At 47.4% G+C, this 25639-nt stretch overlaps 1 protein-coding gene across 1 annotated transcript in view; it reads right to left on the bottom strand.

Annotated features, from left to right (window-relative positions):
• Positions 1–25639, bottom strand: part of LOC138569748 (isopentenyl-diphosphate Delta-isomerase 1-like) — a 234289-nt gene that overhangs the window by 119065 nt on the left and 89585 nt on the right. Inside the window, exon 4 of the mRNA XM_069648007.1 lies at positions 4472–4602. Coding sequence (XP_069504108.1) covers positions 4472–4602 — 131 coding nt within the window. The remainder of the gene's footprint in view (positions 1–4471; positions 4603–25639) is intronic.

A 25639-nucleotide genomic window follows, 5' to 3' on the forward strand; every position in this document is an offset into this window, starting at 1 on the left:
TGTCATGGCAAACTCCAAATAGACTGATCATGTGGACCACCTGCTGAACAACTTCAATAAAACATTCAGAGAAACACTTGATAAAATAGCACCAATACGGACAAAAACAATGAGGGAGAACCCCAGACATCAAAACTGGTTCTCACTGGAATTAAAAAAGCTGAAAAAAGTAAAAAGGGCGTTAGAACTTACCTGGATCAATCACCCCTCTGATACCACTAGACAGGAATGGAAGATGCAGGACAAAGCATACAGAGCCTTAGTTATAAAAGCTAAGAAAAACTTCTATAACTCACAGATTGAACAATCCTCCCAACTCCACGAGACAACTCTTTAGCATACTAAAGTCACTGGAAAAACCCCAAACTTCAGAACCCCCCTGTCTTAATCACGGATCAAGACTGCAACCATATAGCGCAATCCTTTGAAGGTAAAGACTAGGGATAAAATACTAGCAACTTTGAGATCTGACATGGCACAAGGTGACATTAACAAACAGATAGAAGCTACAACTTCCCAATCATGTTTTGCTTTCTTTCCTATATCAATGGAGAAGTGGTCACTTCCAAAGTCTTCCATGAACCCCTCCTCTTGTCCTTTAAATCTTCTACCCCCCCCAAACTCATACTGGAAAATGCTAAGCTATTTGCACCTTTCCTAATGCAGTTTGTAAACGCCTCCTTCAGAGACCATCCGGCAGATATCAAGAAGGTCTCCATCAAGCCTAGTGCTAAGAAATTGAACATGGATCACACTGACCCCAATAACCTCAGGCCGATAACAAATAGCCAATTTCTATTAGAAACACTAGATAAGGCCGCCACCTTACAACTACAAGCCTTTATAGAGAATAATAATCTACACAGCGGGCAATCTGGTTTCCGTCCCACTTAGAGCACAGAGGCTGCATTAGTTAACCTCCAAACCCATATGCTCAATATCATCGACAGTGGAAAAACAGGGTTGCTCATCCTGTTGGATCTGTCGGCGGCATTTGATTTTGTCAATCATGAACGCCTCCTACAACTTCCCTACAACTAAAAAAGCAGGGAAACTGCTCAGAGAAGGTGATCAATTGGGTTAAGTTCTTTCTAATTGTGTATCTCATAGCCAGATCACTGGCCTCTTCTATCAAATTTGTGTCCCTCAAGGAGCCTCTATATCGCTGCTCCTATTTCATTTGTATATGCGCTCACTTTACCCTACTGGAAGAACTAGGTGTCTTCTTTACCAACTACGCCGATGACACGCAGCTGGTCATTGAGCTCAACTGAGACTACCAACAAGATTCGCTAACACTAAAGAACATTTGCAACGCTATTGAAAGTTGGATGTCATCAAATTGGCTCTGCTTAAATGGTAATAAAACTGAGCTTTTGATATTTGGCTCACCCCAACCTGCACTAAATTGGAACCCGAATATGCCAATTTCATGTTGCAAGGCAACAAGATTCCGATTCAACCATAAGTAAAACCCCTAGGGGTGGTACTAGAGGCCTCCCTGAATTCAGATGCACAGGTTCAACATCTCCGCAAAACTTCATCTGAAGCTTCTGCGGACCATACAATCTTTTTTATCAATAAAAATAATTCTGTGACCATTGCTCTAGCTACGATTCTGACGAGGTTAGACTATTGCAATATAGTGTTGTGCGGAGCATCAACGTCTAATCTCAGGACATGTCAGACCATTCAAAACTACGCTGTTCGCATCGCCATGCCTATCCCCAGCAGAGCTCATCACCAATGCGACGAGAGAGCTGCACTGGTTACCAGTGAAGCAACGCATTGAGCTCAAGATGGGTTTAATAATTCACTGCTCCCTCTATGGAAAAAAATCACCCGATTACCTAAATAAAATGATCAAGCCCTATAAGCCAGCCAGAGAACTTCGATCCTCCAATCCATTACTACTACAGAGAATAGGATTTAACAGAACAAAGCTTAGGCAGATCTTTTCGGGCATTGGCCCCATCCTTTTGGAATTCCCTGCCAATGGGCAAAGAGACTTCCAGTTTGAGTCTTCAGGAAGGTTTTGAAGGCACACCTATTTAGTTAATTGATTAGTTCGCTCAGGTATGCACCCACTCTCAGCTAGGGTAATTAAGTATGGCCCTCTTTGTCTTGTTTTTAATGTTTGTTCCCCCTGTGCTTGTGTAAGCGCCCGATGCTGTGGGCTGTAGGCACTATAGAAATAAATAAAAGTATCTGGTGAGGTTCTGACCTTGCCTTAAGAGAGGAGTGGGGCTCCCTGACATGCCGTGACACTTTATTAGAGGGCTGCACAGTTGAGGGTCCTGATACCCTACCTTGGAGCACAGAGGGTTGCCCAGTGAGTCGGGCTGGATAATGCTCACCTATCCCACGCAACCATAGAGGAATGGTTGTAGGTGCCGAGAAGTAAGCTAAACCGCAGAATCTGTGATCGTCCAATTGTGTGGAGTATATGGAGACAGGGTGCAGAAATGCAAGTGGTAACGACATGGCCTTCCCCTCTGAGCCACCTCTGGGTGCCTGGTGTGCGGGAGGCGATCCCAAGCCCTTAACGATTTCAGAAATGGTTCGAGGCAGGATTGGAAAGGGTGGGACAACTGTGGAGGGATGGCACCTTTATTACGATTACTGAGCTACAGGAAGTGCTCGGCATAGGTCCTCTATCGGTATTCTCATACCTGCAATTAAAGGGGGTGATAACAGACAGATCATGGAGAGATGGGATACAGAGGGACCTTACCCCCTTCGAGAAACTGCTGGACAAAAGTACTGGAAGAAAGGAACTCATGTTAGCAATATATGCGGAAGTGTTGGTTGTGTGGGGAGCGGGGGGAGGTCTACAGATAAATTGAGGCAGAGATGGGAAAGGGACATGGCGAGGGAAATAAACCCAGCACCGTGGGCTAATGTTTCCCAGACATCGATCTCGAGTCAATACAAATTACACGCCATTAAGCTACTAGATAAAGGGCAATATGACCCTGTCAGGCTCTCAATTATGTTCCAGAGTGCGAGCCCCTTTTGCTGGCGCTTGTTTAGTGCAAGAGCGGATTATGTGGTGGGATTGTCCTTGTATACTGGGATGAAGTCCTGGGATGGATCAAAGACCTAGAGGTGCTCCCTCTATCCAAATCCCCCCCACTCTAATTTTGTTTGGCATGGAGAACAGAGGGGTCCAGGTCAGGTTAACAAGTTGGCGGCGTCCCTTCTACTTGCCGCACAGGCCTCCTTAGTGATGAAGTGGAAATGTGCGATACCCCATGTAAGAGGGATTGGACCAATGTGGCTCTGAACATATGTATCATGGAAAGAATAACTGCAGGGCTCCATGGTAGGGCAGTCCAGCACGAGAGGATGTGGGGGGAAATTCATGAGCAAATACTTGACATCTGAAATGGATGATTTCTGAGTCGGAGGGTGATTGAATAACTGGCTCATAGAAAAGTATAAGGGGAGTGGGGTTCCACACCCAGGTGACTAAGACGGGTTTTGCTAGCTGGTATTACATGATACCGATGAGGCGGCTAGGTAGATAAAGTATGCGCCAATTTAACCGGAGTGAAGGTCTTTACTCGAGGTAGCAAATATTACAGAAGATTCCGTACCAGGTGGGGGTGGGGGAGGAATGGAATGCTTATGTTGAATTACTGTTGATTATCTGTTTCCTATATGCTTCTTCTGTTAAACTTAATCTCTAATAAAAAAAAGAGCCCTTACATGCTGGAACTTTGAGAAAATCCTTTACTCCCATGTGCTCATTAGTTTTGCCTTCAAGCTCTACTGTTTCTTCATTCAATAGATCTCATATCTGGAGTGACTTCAACTCCATGTTCCAGCATGCAAAACATCTTGGCTCAATCTCCTTCTCAAATACATCTAGGAGCTTTGCCTCAAACCTCAAGCCTTCACCATTTCTTGATTCAATCTCTTCACTGGGTACAACACTGACGCCTCCTCCCCCCACCTCTACAGCTGCTTTCTGGTATGGACACCTTCAAGGATTTGCCTCAGACACTTCCTTTCCATGGTTCAACATTATCCTGGGTTCTCTGCTATGTCCGTTTCTGCACTGCAGTTATGTGGCAGCAGTCGCATGACTATTGAAATAGAAACAAGACCAGCGATTCTTTCATTCGGCAGTACAATGGTCACTTTACAACAATACATTGGCAGTTTAGTGCAAATTTTTTTTTCTCTGGACACAAGCAGCGCATAAACCTCCTGAAAAAATAATTACTTTGTGATGTTATTGATTCATTTGGCAGCACACTATTTGGTAAGCAGCGCCCAATGGTTTAGCCACACCTCCCAATTTTTCAAAATTACATTTTCAAATATTGAAAATGATTGTTGCAACAATATTGTTTAACAATATCTCAGGAATAAATAATGATAGCCAACTTATTTTCATCAGAACCCAGTTACATACATTCTGTTAAAAGGACAATTTTTAAACTCAGTTCAATTAAATATTCACCTGTTCCATAGGGATTCCCAATTCTGCTTTCAATCGCCGCTGAGCTGCACGTCTGACACCTATGGCAGTGTGTTCCTCTAGCTCCACTGGATTGTGTAGTGGGTGACTGCAACAGGTATTGGTAAAACAACCTGCAACAAAGTAAAGAACATTAAAAATGCCTTCATTAGCTGAAGCTGTAAAGGGTTGGGCAAGCACACTGTCTTCATGGGTCGAATTAAATGTTTCCTGTGATGATTCATCAGATGTCGTCACTTCTCCCCGAGGGGGAGCCCCTTTCCATGAGGCCAGGGAGGTGAAACCGCTACCAGATTGTCCCCCTGGGGGTGGTAAAATACGGGAGGATATCATGGGTAGGTACTCCCTGCATGAGGATAAAGACGAACACCTGGGTAGAAATAGGCACAACATCCCCAACCTTCCCAAACCCTTTACCATCTTTTAAGCAACCTCCACTTGCTAGCACTTTCAGTTGCTATTGTGGCATTATACCATTTACGGACTCCAATACGGAGTTGAAGGATACTTGGGAGGCATGTACTGGCACGAAGAAGATGCACAGATGCAGGAAGAACACTTACGTGAACTCAGAGGAGCGTTCTAGCCTTCCAGGAAGAAACATACCTGTACAGACTTTAAAAACCAAAGAGGGAATTGACACAATGTTAAGCTGTCCCCGGAGCAACAGCATTCGCGGAAGCTGTTCGGCACGGGAGATTCAAAGGGATGGAGAATGGGACACTGTCAGAGGAGGAGATGTGTTTCCAGCAGGTCTGACACAAGACCCTGCAAGAAGCTGGTGAGGCAGTAGCACCACCTCCAGGAGGTGGACCGCGTGGTCCGTAACAGGTGTTGATACTACAAGGAGCCAAAAGCGGCAGACTCGCCACAGAGACCCAGAAGCGTTGGAATCTGCCGAAGACCGAGACAAGGCAAGTACCGGCTCCAGGACAGACCGTAGCCTGGCTGGGGGATTCCCAGAAGATACTGGAGAGAGCGGGCTGACAGTCTGGGCACAAAAAGGTCCTGCCAACCGAGCAACGGCACATAGGGAAACAGGGGCAGGCACAACATGAAAGGAAGTACGATTGAACTTTACCTTAGAGGAAATCTTCCTTGTGTCAGTGCTAGTACCGAAGCACTGAGGACCCCAATGAGAGCATGTGACTTTTGCATCCGAGGGGATCTTCCTAGTGTTGGTGGGATCCCCAAGGCCACTCACTGTCCGAAAAGGGATGAGGACCCAAACGATAGAGAGGAAGATAAAGATACAAGTAATTTTCCTTGTGGCAGGAATTGCCAGGGAAGCGAAACAAGTGGGCCGAGTCAAAGAACAGGTGAAACCAGAATTGGGTGTTATAGGTGTGAAGCCTGATGGAAAGAAGACCAGGGGAAGGGAGTCATTCCCCAAGGTTGTAATGAAACGAGAGCAAGATACCAGGATGAGGGAGTCATTCGCCTGGTAGTCGGGACCAGCAGTAAAGTCCAAGAAGGCCTAGGAAAGAGTCATTCCCACTGGCTGCTTGTAAGAACAGATCACTCTGACCAGCATTAAGGTCAACAAAGGGTCTGGGGAGGGGAGTCATTCCACTAGGCTATCTGAAAGCATAAGTCAGGAAAAGGGAGATATTTTCCTGACCCACCAAGAGGGAGCACCGGAGTATTTGGGGCTCCACTATCAGGCGAAGTTAGAATCCCCCATTACAACGTGTAAGACACAAGACTGTTTTGAACTTAATAGAACGATTACAACAAAACAGGAACTTGAACCTAGGAGAAGGGAGTCCTTCTCCTCGGATTGTCCAGAACGGTACTACTTTAGTTACAGTTTTTAGTTCGAGGAACAGGAGCAAGGTTTTCATGCCACAGCATGATGGACCTTTGATCTTTTAGTTTACAGGTAAACCCCGCCTCCCACCCAGTAGAGATGGGTATAACTAGGTTTTCTCTTCTCTTTTTCCCTGAATAAGAGTCTTTGCCCACAAATAGGCCACCTTTGTGTCAGTCTCCTTCTTCTGCATCCATTCAGAGTGGCGATTGGTTGGTCGGGATCTCCCAGGAAGATACCAGGAGGTGCTCAAGCTCCTAGTAGATACTCTAGGGAGTAACCACAAAGGAACCGCTTCTTCCCTGCAGGTATCCAAGTAGTAACCCCCTGCATACTCGTAGAACATTTGAGAACATTGCCTTATACAAGTCACATCCTGCACATTGGTTTATACAATTCATATGTTTATACGCTTCGGAGTATTGGTTCCAGTGGAAAACATCCAAAACGTCACCAGACCCTCTTGTCTGACCAACAACAGGAATACCATGGCTCAAGTGTGGATTGAGTCTGGACAGTCCCAAGATCCAGTTCGATAGCTAAGGATATACAAAGCACTGACTAGGATGCCTTGGCCTGGCCCTGCAAAGGTGCATGATCAAACATGGCCATTTACAACCTGAAATGACAGGAAGACGGAAAAAAGGAAGATGGCACAAATAACAATGCTTTACCACGAGGAGTAGCCATTGTATGTACATGGTTAAGTATATGGTACTCAAAAAAGGCACTATTTTGGTAAAATCACTGATGCATGGTAGTGCGCCGTGAAAAAGGACAAATCTGTTCACTGCCACCATCCTAATCTCTGCACATCATAAAGGGTAGCATTACCTAAAAGAAAATGAGGCAAATAGCTGCTGAATTTATCACTAGGCAGGCAGCCAGAGCCAGTAGGAAGCTTTACACTGGCCATAACTTTAATGTGAGCACTGCAAAGCGCATATTAAAAGCCCCAGAACGAAAATTGTGACTTTTTTTGCTGTGCTTCGCGGACTGGAAACATGGGAGCATTTGCTGGATCCCCCTCCTCCCAGAGGCTCGAGTCCTCCTTCGTTTGTGAAGGCAAAAGGCCCCAACGCTGTCCCCGATTGCTGGGCTGGGTGTAAGCAAGTGGCTGCACTGGCATTTATTTCTCCCGCCCATTCGGGTGGGAGAAATATTTTCACTCCATAGCGGGTGCTGAGGGGCTGTGTCGATTCTCGAGCCCCCGAGTGAGTGTGCATTGTTATGGGTAATGAGTTGCTTTTTTCCTATTTTGTAGGAATTGGTCTGCAGTGTACAGGAAGATTAGGCAGAGACGCCCAACCCACTGTGACTTGATAAAGAGCCTGAGAGGTAAGCAAAGCCTAGCCCAACATTTTATTCTAAAAATATCTTTTTAATTGTAGACTATTCAAAGGCCTTCTGCAAGCAGGATGTGTTATTGGTGCAGGTGGCTGCGCTGTACTCAGGGTGTTGCAAATGCTCCCCCAAAGGTGGTTGCTTCGAGTGATTTGTGTTCTTTGCAAATAAACAACCATTTTGTAGCTCTTGAAACAAAACAAATGTGTACTACTCATTAGAACTTGGAAGGTATGTGGCAAGTTGCTTAAATTGCTGCCACATTCTGGCTTCACTGCTTAACCAAACTGTGTGATCCTGGGCAAATCATTTTACCCAACCCAACCCAACCCAGCCCAGCCACGCCAGTGTGCCGGCAAGAACAGAAATGTGCATTATTTATCCTTCGGCAGTGTTGGTGGCCTGATGGGCATTGCACAATTTGCTGCTAACTTGCCACTCAATACTTCCCACAATGCCATGGAGTAACAAAATGTGGTGCCTGTGTGCCATAGCTTTAGAAAAGAGATTTCCGACCTCTTGGGCACCCTGATGATTTTTCTATTGGCTTTTAGGTGTCTGATGGCACTCCCTCTTTAGATTATTTATTTTGATCTTTTAAATCATCTCACTTTTTGCTGACTTTCAATAAGCCAGACCACAAATGGATGATTACATGTTAACTTGCTGGGCCCATTTGTCTCAGATGCATGAGACTTTACGGCACTAGTAACTCCTGTAGGTGCTGCATCAGGGCCTCACTGACCTGGGCAGACCAAGAGACTGGCATCTGGACATTTGGTTCTGCAGAATAAGATAACCAATTACCCAATGTGTCACAAACTCCTTGTAGCTGCTGTGTGCATCTTGGGGAGTTGCTCGTGACCATTATATGCCAGAACACTAGCTAAATGACACTTGATAATAAAATAAAAATGACACTCACAATTGCATCTGTATTGATGTCTTGTTGACAACTTGATGGACACTGCACTATGCACCATTGACTGCTGCATGACCCAGCTGCACAGAGCCTTGAACTGAAAAAAAAGCCAGAGCTTTTTTTTTTTCTTTTTTTTTAAAATCAGATCTATTATGTGGTCCATTCATGCAGTGAACCTTTACATTTTACAGACACTCATTGCACTTGAGAAGTACATAGAAATGCTGTATTCTTGCTAATGGTTTGTCTTGGGGTAAAACTAACTTTGGGTGACATTTAAAATAGGAGTACAAAATTGCTAATCAAATAGGTTTATTTGCTAATCAAAAATATTTTAATTAGCAAATTCTGCTAATCAATTTTTGAAAACTAATTTATGCATTGGTAATGGGGTCCAAGATAGCCGCATTAAATGGCACTGCCCTTTCCGTTTGCGGTTCCTTATTTAGGATGTTCGTCAATTCATAAGCAGACAGGGGTTTACTTGGGGTGTCCAGACCCAAGGCCTCAACTACCTTTTCGACAATCCTTTTGTACTGTGCATTAGAGTGGCCATAAGGAGCAGCCTGGCCTGTTGCAGATCCAGGTCGGGAGAAGTGTCTAACCCAGTTGTGTCGTGCAAGCCTTGGGCCAGGGAAAGCAAATCTGTTTCGTCCGTGAAGAAATCTCCTCTCTTTTTTTTTTAAACTTTGTTTATTGAGTGATTTGCATCTCATGAACATTAGCCATACACGGTTGCATTACAATACAGTGTTGAGTACCAGGAGATTGCATCATGAACATTTTGACATTGCCAGTTTGAACATACATTTGGGGATTGGGCATTGTGGAGACATGAATTACCGGACATGGTGACCCAGAGATGTCGGGTGCACCCCCCACCCCCTCACTTCCTGGTTCTCCCCCTTGGGATTTACTATATGCGGATGTCCACACGTGCTCCTCCCTAGTGGGAAGTCAATCCGAGGCGTCTGGAGACAGGCAGCCCGCATAGAGTTGCTTCCTCTTTGTCCGTATTGCTTAACCAAACCAGATCTTTCAGCCAGACCTTCAACCCCCGGGGGCGGGTGAGGGGGGGGGGGAATGCACTTGTCAATTTCATCAATACACACCGCCTAGCTGCTACCATACAGGTCGACATTAACCTTCAGTACTGTTTAGGCTACCCGGGGAGCCACCCAAACATACAACACACAATAAGTCGCAAGGTACAGTCTGCCCCAGCATTTCTGACATTATGTCTACTACTCCCTCCCAGCATGAACGCAATTTAAACACAGGCACACAACAGGTGTATTATATCGGCTGGATCAGCATTACATCTCGGGCACTTAGCCGCTTTTGTATTGTCAAATTGATGTGTGTGTGCCAGGGAGATGTATGCTCTGTGCAGCGCCATGAGCTGAATTAGTTGTAGCCGGGAGTTAAATGCACCTCTGTGTGTAGTGCCGCAAACCACCGCCCACTGTTTGTCTGTGAAGTGTATCCCGGAGTCTTCTTCCCACTTTCTCTTACACTTCAAAGTTTCCCGGGGTGAGTCGGACTGGATCAGTTTATATAGCGTAGAGACCACCCCTTTACTTCTGGGGGAGCACCTGATGTATTTCAATAGCAGGGTAGTGTGCAGGATTTCTGGGAACACTGGGGACCACTCTCTGAAAGCCGCTTTCATCCTGAAATATTGCAGTGTGTATGCTGAAATCCTGCCCCTTTACCCACTCCCCAATTTTTCCGCAAACAATTCCTGATTGACAAATATCCCTCCCGGGGACATATACTCGGGCAATGCCTGCTTCCCTCCCCCCCCCCCCCAACCTTGCATAATAGTTTCATCGCAGGCTGGTGCTAAGCTTTCAATATTCCAGAGCGAGATGTCTGGGTCAAATGGACGGTCTACCCCAAGCATTTTCACGGCTCTTCCACGCACGCATTGTACACATTACCGGGTCAAATCTGCATTTGTCTGAGACCTTGCCCGAGATTAGAGCACTCCCTGGAGAGAGGATGGATATACCGAGCATCGCTCAATGCGCACATGAGGAGTCATTCGGGCTCCCGGCATCCAGAACAGCTGCGCTGCCAGGAAATAGATCTCAGGCGCACCTACTCCCCACATCCCCCAGGGCAGGGTCAGCGTCTTCCAACTAATACGAGGGCTTTTCGGATGCCAGACCAACCTGATCAGCAGGGAATCGCACCTCCTTGAAGTAGCCCACCCCAGCCCATACGAGAATCTTCTGAAAAATGTAGAGGAGCTTTGGGACTACTATCATTTTGGGCAACTGCAATTATACCCATAAGCAAGAGGGGGAGCCTGCACCACCTATCCACGCTGTCTTTAGGGTTTGTATATAGTTAATATGGTTGTCATCTAACAGATTATGAGCATCCCTACTCATTCGCACCCACAGGTATGTGACTGCACTCTGTTCCCATCTGTATCCTTCAGTGTTTTGAGGCCGCACCGTACCCTCATTTAGGGGGAATAAAGAGGATTTGGCCTTGTTAACTCTGAAGCCGGAGGCCTCGCCAAACCCTGCAACTTCCGGCGTTAGTGGGGCCAGGTTATTTGCTGGGCCCCCCGAGATACATTAATCGTGTCGTCTGCGTACAGCGATATTAGCTCCCTTAGCTCTCTGATCCACCCCCCAATCGCCAAGCCCCTGTTGCCATGGAATATGCCCATTCGGGGCGGCCAGCACCACGATTGCCATAGCAAAAAGTAATGGCGAGAGCGGGCAGCCTTGTCTGGTCCCCCTCCCCAGCCTGAAGACTCAAGAGCCTATCTGGGCACTTGAGCCTGCATACAACAGCTGCACCGCTGAGAGATAGTTTTCTGGGACCCCAAACTAATACAGCACTTCGAATAAGTAGCTCCATTCCACGGAGTCAAAAGCTTTTTCTATGTCCAGCAACGCCACCACTGCTTGAGTTGCTAGATAAATCTGAGCCAATATTTCCAGCAGTCTCCATAGATTTAAAGATGTCGACCTCCCTGGGATAAACCCCCATTGGTCCATATGTATTATCTGTGAGATATGCGGGAGCAGCCGATCTGCTAACAGCTTGGCGAATATTTTCGTATTGAGACTCAACAAGGATAATCGGGCGATACGAGGAGCACTCCAGGGGATCCTTACCTGGCTTAAGTATCAGTGTGATCACTGCCTTGTGCATTGTAGGGGGGGGGATGCCCCACCGTCGCCCTTTCCTCCCATACCGCTAGCACATGCTGGGCTACCTCGGATCCCCACTCTTTATAAAATTCGGATCTTATCCAGTCCATCTCCGGCGCCTTGGAGATAGGAAGGGCACGCAACGCACTCAGAATCTCGTGGACCGTTATTGGTATTGCCAGGGCATCTATCGCCACTCTGCTAAGTTTCGAAAGTTGCCTCTTTAACATACTACTCAAGCTCTGCTTTAGGCAAGGTCCCCCGAGAGTATACAGGGACTCATAGTAATATCAGAAGGCATCTGCAATCGCACTGGGTTTCACGACTACCTCCCGGTCTGCTGTTCTCACTGCTGTTATTTCCTTATGCCCTCTTTCATGCCTCACCATTGCTGCCAGGAGCTTTCCCGGTCTACCCTCCTCTCTGTACCTACAAGTCACTGCCGGTCAGGCCAGGTATTTGACCTCCCGCTCCGCTAGGGAATTGAAGCGGTCTAGTTCTTCCCTTAGTTTAGCCAGTGAGCCCGGTGTGCCTTCCCTGTCTACCTCCCCTTCCCATCTTTTAATTTCAAGCTCACTGTCATTCAGCTGCCTCATCATCAGTTTTAACACTCCCAGTTCTAGGGACAAACGCCCTCCGCGAAGCACCACACTGAATGCCTCCCATACAGAGCCCATCTCGGATACTGTACCCAGGTTCTCGCGGAAGTAGTTCTTGACCATGCTGTGGACCTCGCTCCTAAGCACCACGGTTTGAACCTCCAATAGGGGTGGGGAGTTGCCAGATTCATTCGCAAGGACCACAAAACTGGGGAGTGGTCGGAGACTGTCCTCAGGAGTAGCACAAAATAAGGGCAGGCAAAGCTATAGTTTAACCGGGACGAGGTGTTATGCGCCGTCGAGTGGTGTGCGCATTCTTTCCCTTCCGGCCTTAATAGTCTCCAGACATCCTCCAGTTCTAACTCACTCATGCCGCTCCGCTGCCCTAGAGCAACGCCCTTCTCCCCCTGTCGTTTTATCTTTCTTTGGGTCCAATATGACATTGAGGTCTCCCGCCCACACAATGTTAGAATGTAAGGTGTAGTATTTGCAGTCTCACCAGCCTCTGGAACCCCCAGATTCCCTTTCCCAACAAGGTGTGCTTCCTGTATTATGACTGTTCTGGCCCATGTCCCTCACAATACTGTATTACCTTATGGACTTTGTGCAGATTATGAAGTCCCTGCACGTTCCAGCTAATTACTTTATTTGCCATAGTTAGGGCGAGGGCTATAAAAGGCAATTCCGCCCCATCTACTCAACTGGTCGGAGAACTGACTTATGACCAATCCCGTGACATGCAAATCTTTTTGGAGTAATTCAAACCAACAGCACCCACAACTACCCACCTCCCCCCAGCCCCTCCTGACCCAACTCAACCCATCCCAACCACCTGCCACCCACACTGCCTGCCCCCCAACCTGCAGTGACTGGATTTCCCCCCCACCCCCCAGCCAATATCCATCAACAACCACGTTACCATCGGCCACGGCCCCGGTCCGCTGGACTCCGTTGCCCAAGTGACCTCCACCATCTCAGACCTCGAGGGGAGGATCTCAAAAACATTTCTTCCACATGCAACCAGACTTTTTCATTACATTTTCAGCTAGAGTTTGCAAGACCCATCAGGGACGCCCTGTAGACGACATCCGTTTGCCCAGAAACCTTTCAGGTCCCTGCCTGAAAAAACTCAGGAGCACCACCCCTTCATCGCCTTTCCCAGCTGTGTTCTATGTAAGGCACGGCAGATCACTTAGGCAGGGATTCGAGGAAGTCATGTACTGCCCCATGGTCAGTAAAGAAATGGGTTTGGCAGCTGTGTTGGACTCCCGGTGCGCCCTGTCCACCAGGAATTGGGAGGACAATGGTGCCCCTGTAGCACGTCTATCCATAAAGACCACCATGTTCCGTTGCGAGATGGTCTCCGGTACCACCACAACTCGAATCTTGTTTCTTCGTGACCTCACCTTCAAATCTTCATGCTTGTCTTTGATAGTCTTCACCTCCTTACGCAGCTCCCGGATTTCCTGTATTGTTTCCTCATTGTCTATTGCCGGTATCCTCAAGCTCGCTGACCCGGAGCTTGACATCGGAGGTCCTGCTGCTATCCTTGTCTATGCGCTCCTGCATTCTGTCAACTTTGTACGCCATTCCAACCAGTTGTGTTAATGGATGCAAAGTCTGATGACATTTCCGCCAACACCTGACCAAGCTCTGATATTGGGGTGCTCTCACTCCGTCCCGCAGTCAACTCCGCTTGGGTTCTCTCGGATAGCACAGCAGGAGCCTCTTGAGAGACACCATCATCCTATTACTTTGTTTGTGTAGTCCTTTGAGTAAATGGCAAGCGGGAATGCCGCTAGTTTCCTTTCGCCATATAGCTTTCGATAGGGTTCCTGCTATTGTTCCCCGGGGGGGGGGTGCTCCCCGAGTAGCCTGTAGTCCTGGGTCAGGTCCCTTTCTGTAGCCACTGGACAGCACCAAACCCGCACTCAGGTAGAATTATCCTGGCGATGGAGAGCTCAGCACTCTTCTGCTTGCCTGGGACTTGTATCGACACCTGCGTAGCCTCCTCACTCTGGTCGCGTTGCCGCCCAGATGGCTGTCATGTGTCCCAGGGGGATGTGGCCTCCAGTAGCCACAGTCTCCATTCCCAAGGTCCAACCTAACTCGCTTGTATTTGCGCTTAGCCTGTATTCTTATTGGAGCCGCTTGGGTGTCATGGTCATGAAGTCAGGGGCACAGGCATGCAGGGGTCACATGCACAGGAGACCTGGGTGGACACTGTCCTGGCGCCTTTGGTACCAGGCTCATGAACAAAAGTAAACAAGAACATCCATTTAACACCAAAAAGCTTTTATTATGTACATAGCACTTCGGATGCATTAGCCTTGAACATTCCAGCCATTAAGCAGGATGCATTAACCTTGAAAATTCCATCCATTAAGCAGCCCCAAGTGTATTCTTGGGTGTGGCTGCTAATGGATTGCCTTCACACGTGCTTACTCTCTAGGAGTGGCAGGGTGTGGCTGGTAAACCAGCCCTAATGGGCGTGCCCACGATCTCAGCTATATAAGCTGGCCCGATCCTCAAGACAGACGCTTTGGGTTATTCTGAACTTGCAAGCAGCGTAACGCTCACCGTCGCCCGATGTCAGACTTACCTTTGAAGATCCTGCTTCCTGGACATCCTGCTTCCTGCCAGCATACTTACCAACTGGGGGAAGCTGTTCTTACCGGTACATCTCTTCGGCGAACCAAGTATTCATCTTTATACTTTAAGGAATGTAGAAACCTTCATCTTGGAACCGCAGCACGACACGCTCCATCGTCGACAGCAGCGCCTGCGAGGAAAAACAGAAGACAAGGTTAGACATTGAAAAAACAGTTTAAGGTTGCGCTTCGTCATACTTGGCGCTTTCATTAAACCATCACTTAGCTGCTGTTTAACATTGCGGTGTAGCATCCATCTTCTTTCATGGCCGCGTCTTGCGTCTCAAAGCTGCATTGAGGCCGCATTTCCATCTAAGGGAAGAAAACAGAAGAGACATTATTGCAGGCATAAATAGGAGCAACATATAAAGACATTAAACAGATGAACAGCACCACAAGAGCTCAAGAAAGACTTACCAATCATAAGGAGAAGCATAGTCGCAGCTGGACTAGACTAATCCTCATCAGGGATCAATGAAGGAACTAGATTCCATTCGACGCGCCCCTGCCAGAAGTAGCAGGACAGAGAGCTTATCTTCCATAATTCACAGGTGAGCTTTAACGGCCGGCATATGCTCACAGAAACCGTACTTTGGGGTGAAGGGTTCGAGAGGTACAACAATCACAGATTGGCGCACTCACACACTCACCGACTTCATTGACCCAACCGAATGCCAGTGATCTATCCCCCTGCAATCCCGCTGGAGTTTTGCGAGTCCTGGCTTGGAGTCAAGCACTTGTAGCCGGTGGGATTCAAGACAGTCTCTGTTGCCGGGCTCCTGCGTAGCTCAGAGAGCTGGGGGCTGCTTACCCGGTTGGTCACTTAGTTTTGTTTCGGCAGCAGGGAGACCCTGGGCACTGTCCAGTATGAGAGTTGTGGACTGGGCTACCACACGCCCCGCCGCTCCCCACGGGGCGCAACTGCCTCTCCTTATAGCCGCTGAGGGGCTGGGGCTGGCACAGAGGCATGTTCTGGCTTTCGTGTTAAATTTGCTGGGGTTCCTCCGGCACACAGCGTCTAGCTGCGATGATTATCCCTCACCTCATGGGAGGGGCCTGGTGGCTTTGTTACCTGCTGGTAAAGGTCAGGCAAGGAGGACCACAGACCCCCCCCCCCCTGCAACGCTCCTCTCCATCCTACGTCATCGGCGCAGTTTTACATAGATGGGAGCCCAGTGCGGGAGGACCACAGGCCCCACACGGCACACTGGTCCCTCTAACGCCAGGGAACCACAGCGGCAGCAGGGCTATCACCCCTCCATGCTCTGGTTTCTCCCCTCTGTTGTCAGGTCATCCGGCTTCCTCCCTGTAGACCAGGGCTTCAGTTCGAGCACTCCTGAGTGCTCTAGAGGGCCGCAGGCCCCAGCCAGCCTCTCTAACTCCTCCGCCTCGTACCCTCTCCGACGGTGGAATCCGTGTCCTGGTCTGTCACGATGCTCCAACCATCGCCGTGGAGCCACCGGCTTGCTGCAGTGAAGGGGTGCCTCTGTGCTGGGGGTGGGGGTCTACCACTCGCTCTCGTTTCATAGTCGGATGCGTGTGATTTAGCCTGCGGGCGCTTCAGCCGGGCTGCGCAAGGGCACTTGCATGCAGACCGAGCCGCGCACCCCGGCCTCCTGTGTCCAGGGCTCCACTGCCTCAAATCAGTAGTTCTAGTGCCCCACTGGTCCTCAAACTCGGGCCATTCGGCAGATTATCCGCCACACCTGGACTTGTACAGTCCCCAATGGATCATGGAAACTCCTCCCCTCAGACAAGGTCCAACATAGAGCTCCCAGAGACGTGGCTATCTTGGCTCTGGGATCTCTAGCACCCCCCGCCCCCCGAAGAAATCATCTCTTCCAGCCACTTCACTCAGCCTCCAAGCCAAAAGGCACTTGATCCCCTTTCTCGTCAATGATCGACCTCAAGAGTCGTAAAACGCTGATCGAGACTCGGGTACAAAGGAACGTTCGACTGTCGGCGCGGATGTCATTGGAGCCATTCCTACAAGGCCTTTCGACGCGGGCGCCTCTGGGCCAATCGACGCTACAGCCGGTTTGCCGGTCGTTGTGGTCGAGCACAAGGGCGTAGGACCAGACATGGTCACTTTGGCACCGGAACCTTTGGGTGCAACTGGTGCCATATTTGCCTGCAGGGTTGAGACCGCAGTTGTAACTTTCTGGAAAAGCTGGAACATTTGTTCCTTAAAAGCCTCCCAACTCTTCCCTCGACGTACCTGGGGTTGGGCAGATCTTACCGAGTTCCTCCGACAAATCAGAATCATGTCTGCATCAATGGTGTCTTTTTTGTGGGATCATGAGGAGAAATGGTTTCGGGAGTGTGAACATTCCTCCATCTTCTTGCCGTGCCTGTCCTCTTTTTCAGGCGTGGGGCCTTCGGTGTCTTGACCGCACGACCCGGCAGTCGAAAGTGCTGGGGACTTCGATAGAGGCCACATGAGTTCCAATTTTGCCGATTGCTCGCTAGGGGACTTTAGTCATTTGTTCACAGGAACTACACTTGTCCATTTTGTGGCCCTTTCCCCCAGAAACCACATCCAGATGCCAGTTTAATTGCAGTCCTGACAATGTTTTGAAACGCGAAGCCTTAGGGCCCAGCATATCTACAAACTTTGAATTGAAAAGTTCTCTCACAAGAACGCTCCAAGATGCAGCATGCTGAGCACGCAGAAAAATGAACTCAGGTACAGGGGTGTAGTGACATAATGTGGGATACATTCCTCACCGTAATCGTAGTCCTGATGCCCTCCTTACACCCAGTGTATAGCGGTTTTTCTCAGCGGAGTTTGAAGGATTTTGAAAGAAAGCGGGTAGTTCAATAGATTGGTTAACATGGAACTTGGAAATTAATTTAGGAGAAAACCTAGGGTGTGTTCTTAGAACCAACTTGTCTTTGTGGATACCAAAGAAAGGGTTTTGCACTGACAAAGTTTGTAACTAACAAACCATTCTTACGGCAGTGATGGCTACTAAAAAAACTGCCTTGTAGGTTAGGTGTTTGAGGCTGGATTTGTGCATAGGCTCGAATGGAGGATCCATGAGCTTTGCAAGCACTACATTGAGATCCCAACCTGGTGCTGGGTTGGAAATGGGGTGGGGGGGGGGGGTGAGGGCAGGGGGGGTGAGGGGTAAAGTCTTTTTACTCCCTCCATGAAAGCCTTAACATGGACTTTCCACCAGGACACCTTGTTTTGAGAAGTGGTGTATGCGGACAGAGCCGCTAGGTGAGCCTTGAATGAGTGAATTACAAGGCAAGAGTCTAGTAAGTGGAGCATGTAGTGAAGAATGTGTGAAGGAGTACATTCAATAGGGTTCATATCCTTTCATAGGCACCATATAACAAATATTTTCCATTTGTTGAAGTAGCAGTGCCTGGTGTTAGGTTTGTGTTCCTGCTTGATGATTTCCATACACCTGTGAAGTAATCTTAGCGAAACAACCACTAGACCGCCCCAACGACCGCTTGTCTGAGACCACGGTTTCACTAACCCTCTTGCATTGGGCGCAGTCGTGCTTGTGGAACCAGATAAATGAATGAAGTCATCATCCCAAGCAGGCGCATTGCTTTGCGTACGGTTATTTGTTAACCAGCCAGATAATGCAGTATTTGCAGCCGTATGTTTTTAACTCTTTCGTTTGAGGGGAAGACTAGCCCCTCTTCTGTATTTATGATAGCTCCTAGGAACGGTTTGGTTTGACTTGGAACGAGGCTGGATTTATTTCTCGTTGATTGAGAACCCCAATTGGAACAGAAGGTTGATTGTTCTTGGAGTATTGTGCTTTCACATTTGGGGGAAATCTCCTTTTAGGGAACGAGGCAGAGACTGGAGAGTGACCTTCTCGTCTGGGAGCATGAACACAAGAAAGCAATGGTGGGCTTGGTGCCCGGCAGCCAACGCAGAGACCAGAATATGGAGGGAAGCCCAGATCCAGCAGCTACGCACGAGAAATGCATTTGCCGCAGGGATGTGCAATAGCAGAAAAGAACAATCCAGGCGAGAAGACAAGTAAAAGGTACGAACTTTGATAGTCAAGACTGGAGAAGCCGAGGTTACGGGAGCCCGATAACCCTGAGCACAAGAAAAGTGAGCCTGTCAAAAGAACCACAGGGCTTTAGAGAGCCCAGAGGAACGACAAGACAGCCAAGTGTGGGGATACCAGCAAGTTTATAGAAGCTGGACAAACTCGAGTGGGCAGATGCTCTTTTCAAGTGACAAAGCCAATAGAAGACCAGGGGACTGAAGACCTTTTCTTTAAACAACCAAACCTGTACAGAGGCTATGAACTATCTTTTGAAACACTGATTAACTTTATAAGCCACAGGAAGTCCATTGATTGGGTCAGGCAGAAGCCGAAAACAGGCCATTGCCCCGGCCTCCTTTTTGTTTGTTTTCTTAAAGTGGAAAGGCCAGGTACCGGAAAAGGATTGTTTTCTTTTTGACAAGCACCCTTAGTTTTAGTTTGTAGGTAGGGAACATTCTCACATAGAGGTAGGGCAAGATAGGAGTGTTCTTTTAATTTTAATAAACACCCATGAACATGTCAATCATTCTTCAAGTTCTCCACAACAGATACAAAACTGGCAAAAAAGAATATACATTTGTCAATGTTTTTAGTAGCTCAATTTATACAGTACCCAAATCACAGAAAGACTCCAAGCATTTATACAAGACATGTCATTATACCCCTCTCCCCCATTACCCATCTACTTGGTCGTAACAAGAATAGCACCTTTAAGAAATACAAGGGTATAGAGATGGGAGCTGACGACTATTTTATCAATAAGGAGTGCCTAAAAGAAAGCTGAAAGGCAAGGCAGTAAATGATTATCAAGGGTCAGGTGCTTTATTCTGAGGCGTAGGTTCACTTGAATACCTTTCCTAAAATTCCAAATGCTCTCTCTCGCCCAAAGACAGGTGCATCTCCAGAACCTGTGAAAGACTTTCGACCTGGCGTTTCCTGAATGGTTTACCTTTGCACTATTCCATAAGTGGAAACAATATTACACTCTGAAAATAAGGTGATTGTGGGAGTGCACCCTGATTTTACCTCAACGAAAGCGGGCCCACCACCTGAGGAACGAGTGCACGGTTTGTAAGAAAAGCAAGTTTATTGCACAATCGTCTGGGGGCAGTTAGATGGTGAAGCGGAACCAAACTAACCCAAGTCTCAATGAACCACATGTTGGGCAGAAACCTGTGCAGTTCCCTCTGGGACCACTGCAAAAGATTTAAGACTACAGGTGTTTGGCTTTAAACCCACTTGGTAGCAGTCTACCACACAGATTCACTTGGTAGCTGTGGCTGAGCAGTCAGACTTCCCTCAAGAAGGGTTAGACAGTATATAGAGCATACACAATAGGTACAGAGATGCATAAGCAAACACTGACCAGAGCTTTGGTGTAAAAGTACATAATTAGCTATTTAAAGACACACTTGTAACTTACACTAGCAACAAAGAGGTAAGTAAATTCAGCATATAGTCACTATTATATATATATACAACCCTAATTACTTATTACACACGTCTTAATGAGAAACACCACTTATTTTCAGACAGAGGTGAGTGCTTAACATAAAATGGCACTCTAATAAGTTAAGAAGGCAGAGTTATGGAAGCACACAAATTTCAATACTTTTAAAAGAACCACAGTAAGGCAGGATAGGCAGAGTTCGAGAGCAAGCAGAAGAGGTCCAGGTTCACACAGTGGGGGTATGCCCAAAGAGTCTTGTAGATAGTTTGCACACAAAGGATGAAATTATAGTCAGGAAAAGTTAGCTAGGTTGTCCTAGGCCAGCCCAGGTTAGAAAGTCGAGGCTTTACTGTCACCTCGAACGATCTGTCGCAAGGGAAGCCAGGCAGGACACAGTACCTTAAGTGTGAAGGAAGCTCCAGCGGGGGCAGTTGTTCCCGTCAGCGGTTGCAAGCCGGTGTTTCGTCCAGAGGAACACGAGGTCTCGCCGTGGAGGAAAGATGAAGGTCGTTGCACTGCCAGGGAAGAAACCAGCTGCAGAGTTCTTCGGTTAAAAGGTACTACCCTTCTCTTCGCGGTAGTGGTGAGCCGTGGTATTCCGGTTGCCGGGGTGCTTGGCACGGGCAAGGCGGCCACGAGATGCTCCAGGAAGGTGAAAAGAAGGCAAAACTGGTTATCCCCACCAGTCAAAGGAAGAAGACTCTCCGGACTGGAGATCTCCTCCGTCGTCGGGAAAAGTGGTGAGACGGTTCAGCAGGGCTCCACCGGTGGTGTCGTCGTTGCAGGTCGGCTCAGCTTCTCCCTCCTCGGATTCTTAGGTCCTGTGGAGACTTCTGAAGTTCCAGTCCCCAAAGCCCTGCTTTTATGCAGCAAACCCCTATTCATTCATCCTAGCTGTCAATCAAACATGCTAAGTGGTGAGCCCAATCACACAAGAGTGCGACTTGAGTTGTCAAGGCAACTCAGTCCAGGGTGCCTAAACCCCCCTCCCACACCTCCTGTGGTACCCAGACAGAGTGGCACCACTTTTGGAGGCTTCTGTGGAGAAGCCCGCCAAAAAGTGGAACAAAGGGCTCGACTTGGGTTGGAGTCACAGAAGAGAACACAAAAGCCATTTCAGAATCAAGTTCTGGCAAAAAATACCAACCGGTGAATTAATATTAAATAAATAAACCGGCGGTATGTTCGAGGCTATAGGAATTAAATAAAGTTGGTAGCCTCGAACAATGGGAAAATCCCATAGAGATATATTCACGGTCAAATATAAGAAGTAGTATCCACTGCCACCAGCCAAAACTCGATCAGGGGGGACGGAGACGTGCCCCCTCGAGCAACAGACCCCGGGGCAATCGAATTGCCACGACCAGTACGTCCACAATATGATGGTTTGTACTGGTTTCTGTTCATAATTTGGGACTAGTAAAGCCAATGGTGACTTTACATGCCCTGGGAGACAGTAGTCAGTCCCAGGGTATGGAGTCTATGTTTGGGGGTCGCTACGACCTATGGGTAAAAGACCCCATAACCCATAAAACACATGGAAAGACAAAGGAACACCTCAAATCATGTCTAAGAGTGGGAGTAAAAGAGTCTCACTCTTAGCAGGAAAAGAAAATAAACCCCAAAAATCCAGCAAAGCTGCTGGGGGACTCACTAGGTTTGGGAAATTAGCCTTTACAGGGAATTCTCCCCAACACCACATATGTTGACACCTTATATACACTTCCAGATCATTTATTACAATCCAACCCCGCATAGGATTGAACAAAACCTCTTCAAATAAATCCCATCTTTCTCCAGTTCCTACATTCTCATTGGTAGCAGCTATCCTAATTACCATCTTCAGCTCGTGTAGAACACATGTCCTTTTTGGATTTGTACCTCCTTTTTGGATTTGTCCGTAGTAGGTCATGACAGCAACCAATTAAATATTTGTATGCAAACATAATTCATTACTAGTAATAACTGGCCAAAGCCATTTTACCCTTAACTCTTAATTGCACATGGTTCGCATAAATACTTCAAGTGATATGAAGAAGGCTGAGCAAACTGGTTATCTTCGAATTACCAATAACCGTCTCATCCCCCCGGGTCACTGGACTGCATTGCAACAGTCTAATCTAAATAACTGCCATGTCATGCCATTGCGCACAGCACATCTGAAAATAAAATTGAAACTCCTGGGTTACAATCACTTAAGCCTCCAGCATTGATTCACCCCATGGTTTATTGCTGGTCAGAACAAATAGCAAAAGCCCTCTGTCAAGCTCCCATGAATTCAAGAGATAACATCTGCTTTCTGTGATACTTTTCGGACCATAAAACCCATGGCCGGCTTCTTCAGCCGAGATGACCATTGCGAATGTCGAAGTTACATTTACCCATCCTCTGGCCTCAAACCCTGCAGAACCAGTTTTGCAAAAGTCAACCCCGCCTGCTGCGTTTTAATCAGTTTATAAACATTTTTAAAAAAGACCACAACATGTAGATTCATAAATCCCCTTTATATGTTTTCTCGTGTGCACGCATGTTTAATAAATACTATCTTTCCATTGCAGTGAATTCGTCAAGACAGGCCCCCATTCACACATGCGCATTATAAAACTCCTCATTTCCTGTTTCTGGGCACTCCATAGTACATTATGTCTGAATTGAGTTTATATTTCATTTGGCGGTTTTAGCATTTGTCTTTCTATTCGCATTTTAGGGAGAATTCTCAGAAATGTGCCAATTCCTCTCCAATTTAGAGACCCCTAGCTCCTTTGCTGAATTCTAGGACTTTTAATTTTTAACCTGGAGAGAGTGAAACCCCCTCCCCCCCGACCCCCGTACTCTCAATTATTTTTCTGTGATTTGAACTCCGTTTCTCTTTGGTTGTGGAGTCTCACAAACTCCATAGGCATCACCTTCACATTGTGACACACAGCACCTTCAGTGCAGTGGCACAGGGACGTCTTTTAGATTTCCCAAAAGGTTTAACTACCTTCTCTTGGTGAAACTACTGTTTCCAAGAGCAGTGAAGTGAAACTGACTTTACTTACAATTGTAACTTTCTAGACCCAGCACACACTATCTTACAATAGGGTGCTGGAGGGGTTACTTAGTATCCCCTTTGTCTAGTTTCTCATGTCACATTTTTATGTTATCCTTTCTACAATTAATGGCTGGTTACAGTGGTTTACTTTTTCTACCATTGTGTGTTTTTTACCACGGGCTGCGTTCGCAGCTGCAGTAAGGCACCCATGGGTGCCAATTTTGTCAAAATGGCCCCGGTCTTCTTTTTTCGCCATTTCTTGCTGGAAAGGTCCTTCTTGAGAGTTACTCTGCGCGGAAAACCAGGTTTGGTCCCTTTGTTAGTTTTGTCTTTAGTGGGATTCACGAGTGAAGACCGCCTCTGGCTCCAGAGTGTCTGGCAGGGACAGGCAGTGAGGGAGGTGCCCGAAACGCCCTGTGCTTAATCCCCTTGGTTACAGGAATGCACCCAAAGGTGATTGGTCGGCTGGCTGTCTGGCAAGGACAGCCACCCTGCTGTGTGATTGACAGCTTGGTTGGAATGAACAGGAGAAACCTGCATAAAAGGCAAGGCTTTTTGGCTTGGAAGGCAGAGCCGACCACTGGACGAACGAATCCGAAAGAAGAACTTGGAAGAGACGCCTGCTGCAACTCCTGGACCGTTGGTTTGCCTGGTGAAGCCCTGCTGCTGTGCTGAAGCTCCAAATGCGTCTCGACTAGAGAACTCCTGCAAGGACGACTTCTCCCCTTGAGTTGGTGGGACCAACCAACTCCAAAGTGAACGCGTTTGGACATCCTCTCGGAGCTGGCTGTACTTCTAATGCTGCTGCTGTTGGAACCGAAGTGCCAGGGAGAGGAACACCCAACGGGGTGCATCACTTAAGTCGGACCTGAGCTTGTGGAAGATCCTCCGGACTCCCAGTAAGCAGGACTGACCAAGCCTGTGCCACCTCAACAGAGTGCTGGACCCCAGATGCAAGGAAAGTCCAGAGTGGTATCCAAGAGACCGCAGTGGTGCCATTTGCTGAGACACAAGGAGCTGAAACCGCGAAGTTCTGCTGAATTGAAGTTTGCCCTTTGCTGCTGCTGACCGACCCATTGCAGTGCAGGAGTCCCCAGAAGTCCTCCCTCTTGTCCCCACGACAAGAGACACGGGAACAAAAGGATCCACAGAGCTGCGCAGGAACAGAAGTCAGCTGAAACCATTTCTTCTAACCAAAGGTACTTTAAAGTTGGAGAGGACTTGCCTCTTATTAAGTAGCCTTACTTGATCTCAGTTGAGATTTGTCTTGGTTGCTTCTGTAGAGTTGCTTGCATCTTCTACTGCTCACAAGCCATCCAGCTTGTGGCCCTACATTGATTCTACTTTTTCTACAAAGGCTTTCAAAACATTGTGCAAGACTTTACTTACCTGCAAGAAGTGCTTCAGCTCACCTAGACTTTTGCACAATTGACATTGGCTGGCCTGGCACCCTGAATGACTCTTCTTACCTCCGACATAGTGCTTTACCTTTCCTTCTGGGAAGGGTTTAACTTATTTTGCATTTGGGGGGTCCATAAGTACTTACCTCCTTCAGAATAATTGTGTGATCTCTTGTTTTATTCTATAACGCTTTTCTTTGACACTCATCTCACTATTGCTCCAAATGGACCAGTGATATATTAATATCCACAGTGTCGTAGCTATTTAAGTCACCTGAGGGTGTAGGAAGTATCTGTGTGCCATCCCCAATGGGTATTTGCCGATTTAGAGAAACTAAGAGTGTGCATATTGGAGTGTATTTGTGTATTACTTATATATTGCCCCTTCTGAAGAAGGCTTATTCAAACTGACTTAAATAAATGAATTGTTTAATCAAGAAACCTTGACTAAGTGTTTATTTGGATACTTGTCACTGTGAATCTCTGTATAACCACCCTACTACTCACATTGACCACTCTTGAGATAAGCCTGGCTGCTCAGCCACACTACCAACCTGTGCAGTACAGACTTCTACCAAAGGTTGGGTTCCTATTGCCAGGAGGACAAGGTTGTTGTAGTGCACCCAAAGGGTACTGCAAACAATCATGCTTAACAGCGCATGCAAAGCAAATATCTATCAGTTTAACCAAAAAGTACCACTAACCTATCCCATTCACATTTAACTATACTGGATACATA

The sequence above is a fragment of the Ambystoma mexicanum genome, chromosome 2q (genome assembly GCF_040938575.1).
Source record: "Ambystoma mexicanum isolate Mex_15411 chromosome 2q, UKY_AmexF1_1, whole genome shotgun sequence".
Taxonomy (NCBI): domain Eukaryota; kingdom Metazoa; phylum Chordata; class Amphibia; order Caudata; family Ambystomatidae; genus Ambystoma; species Ambystoma mexicanum.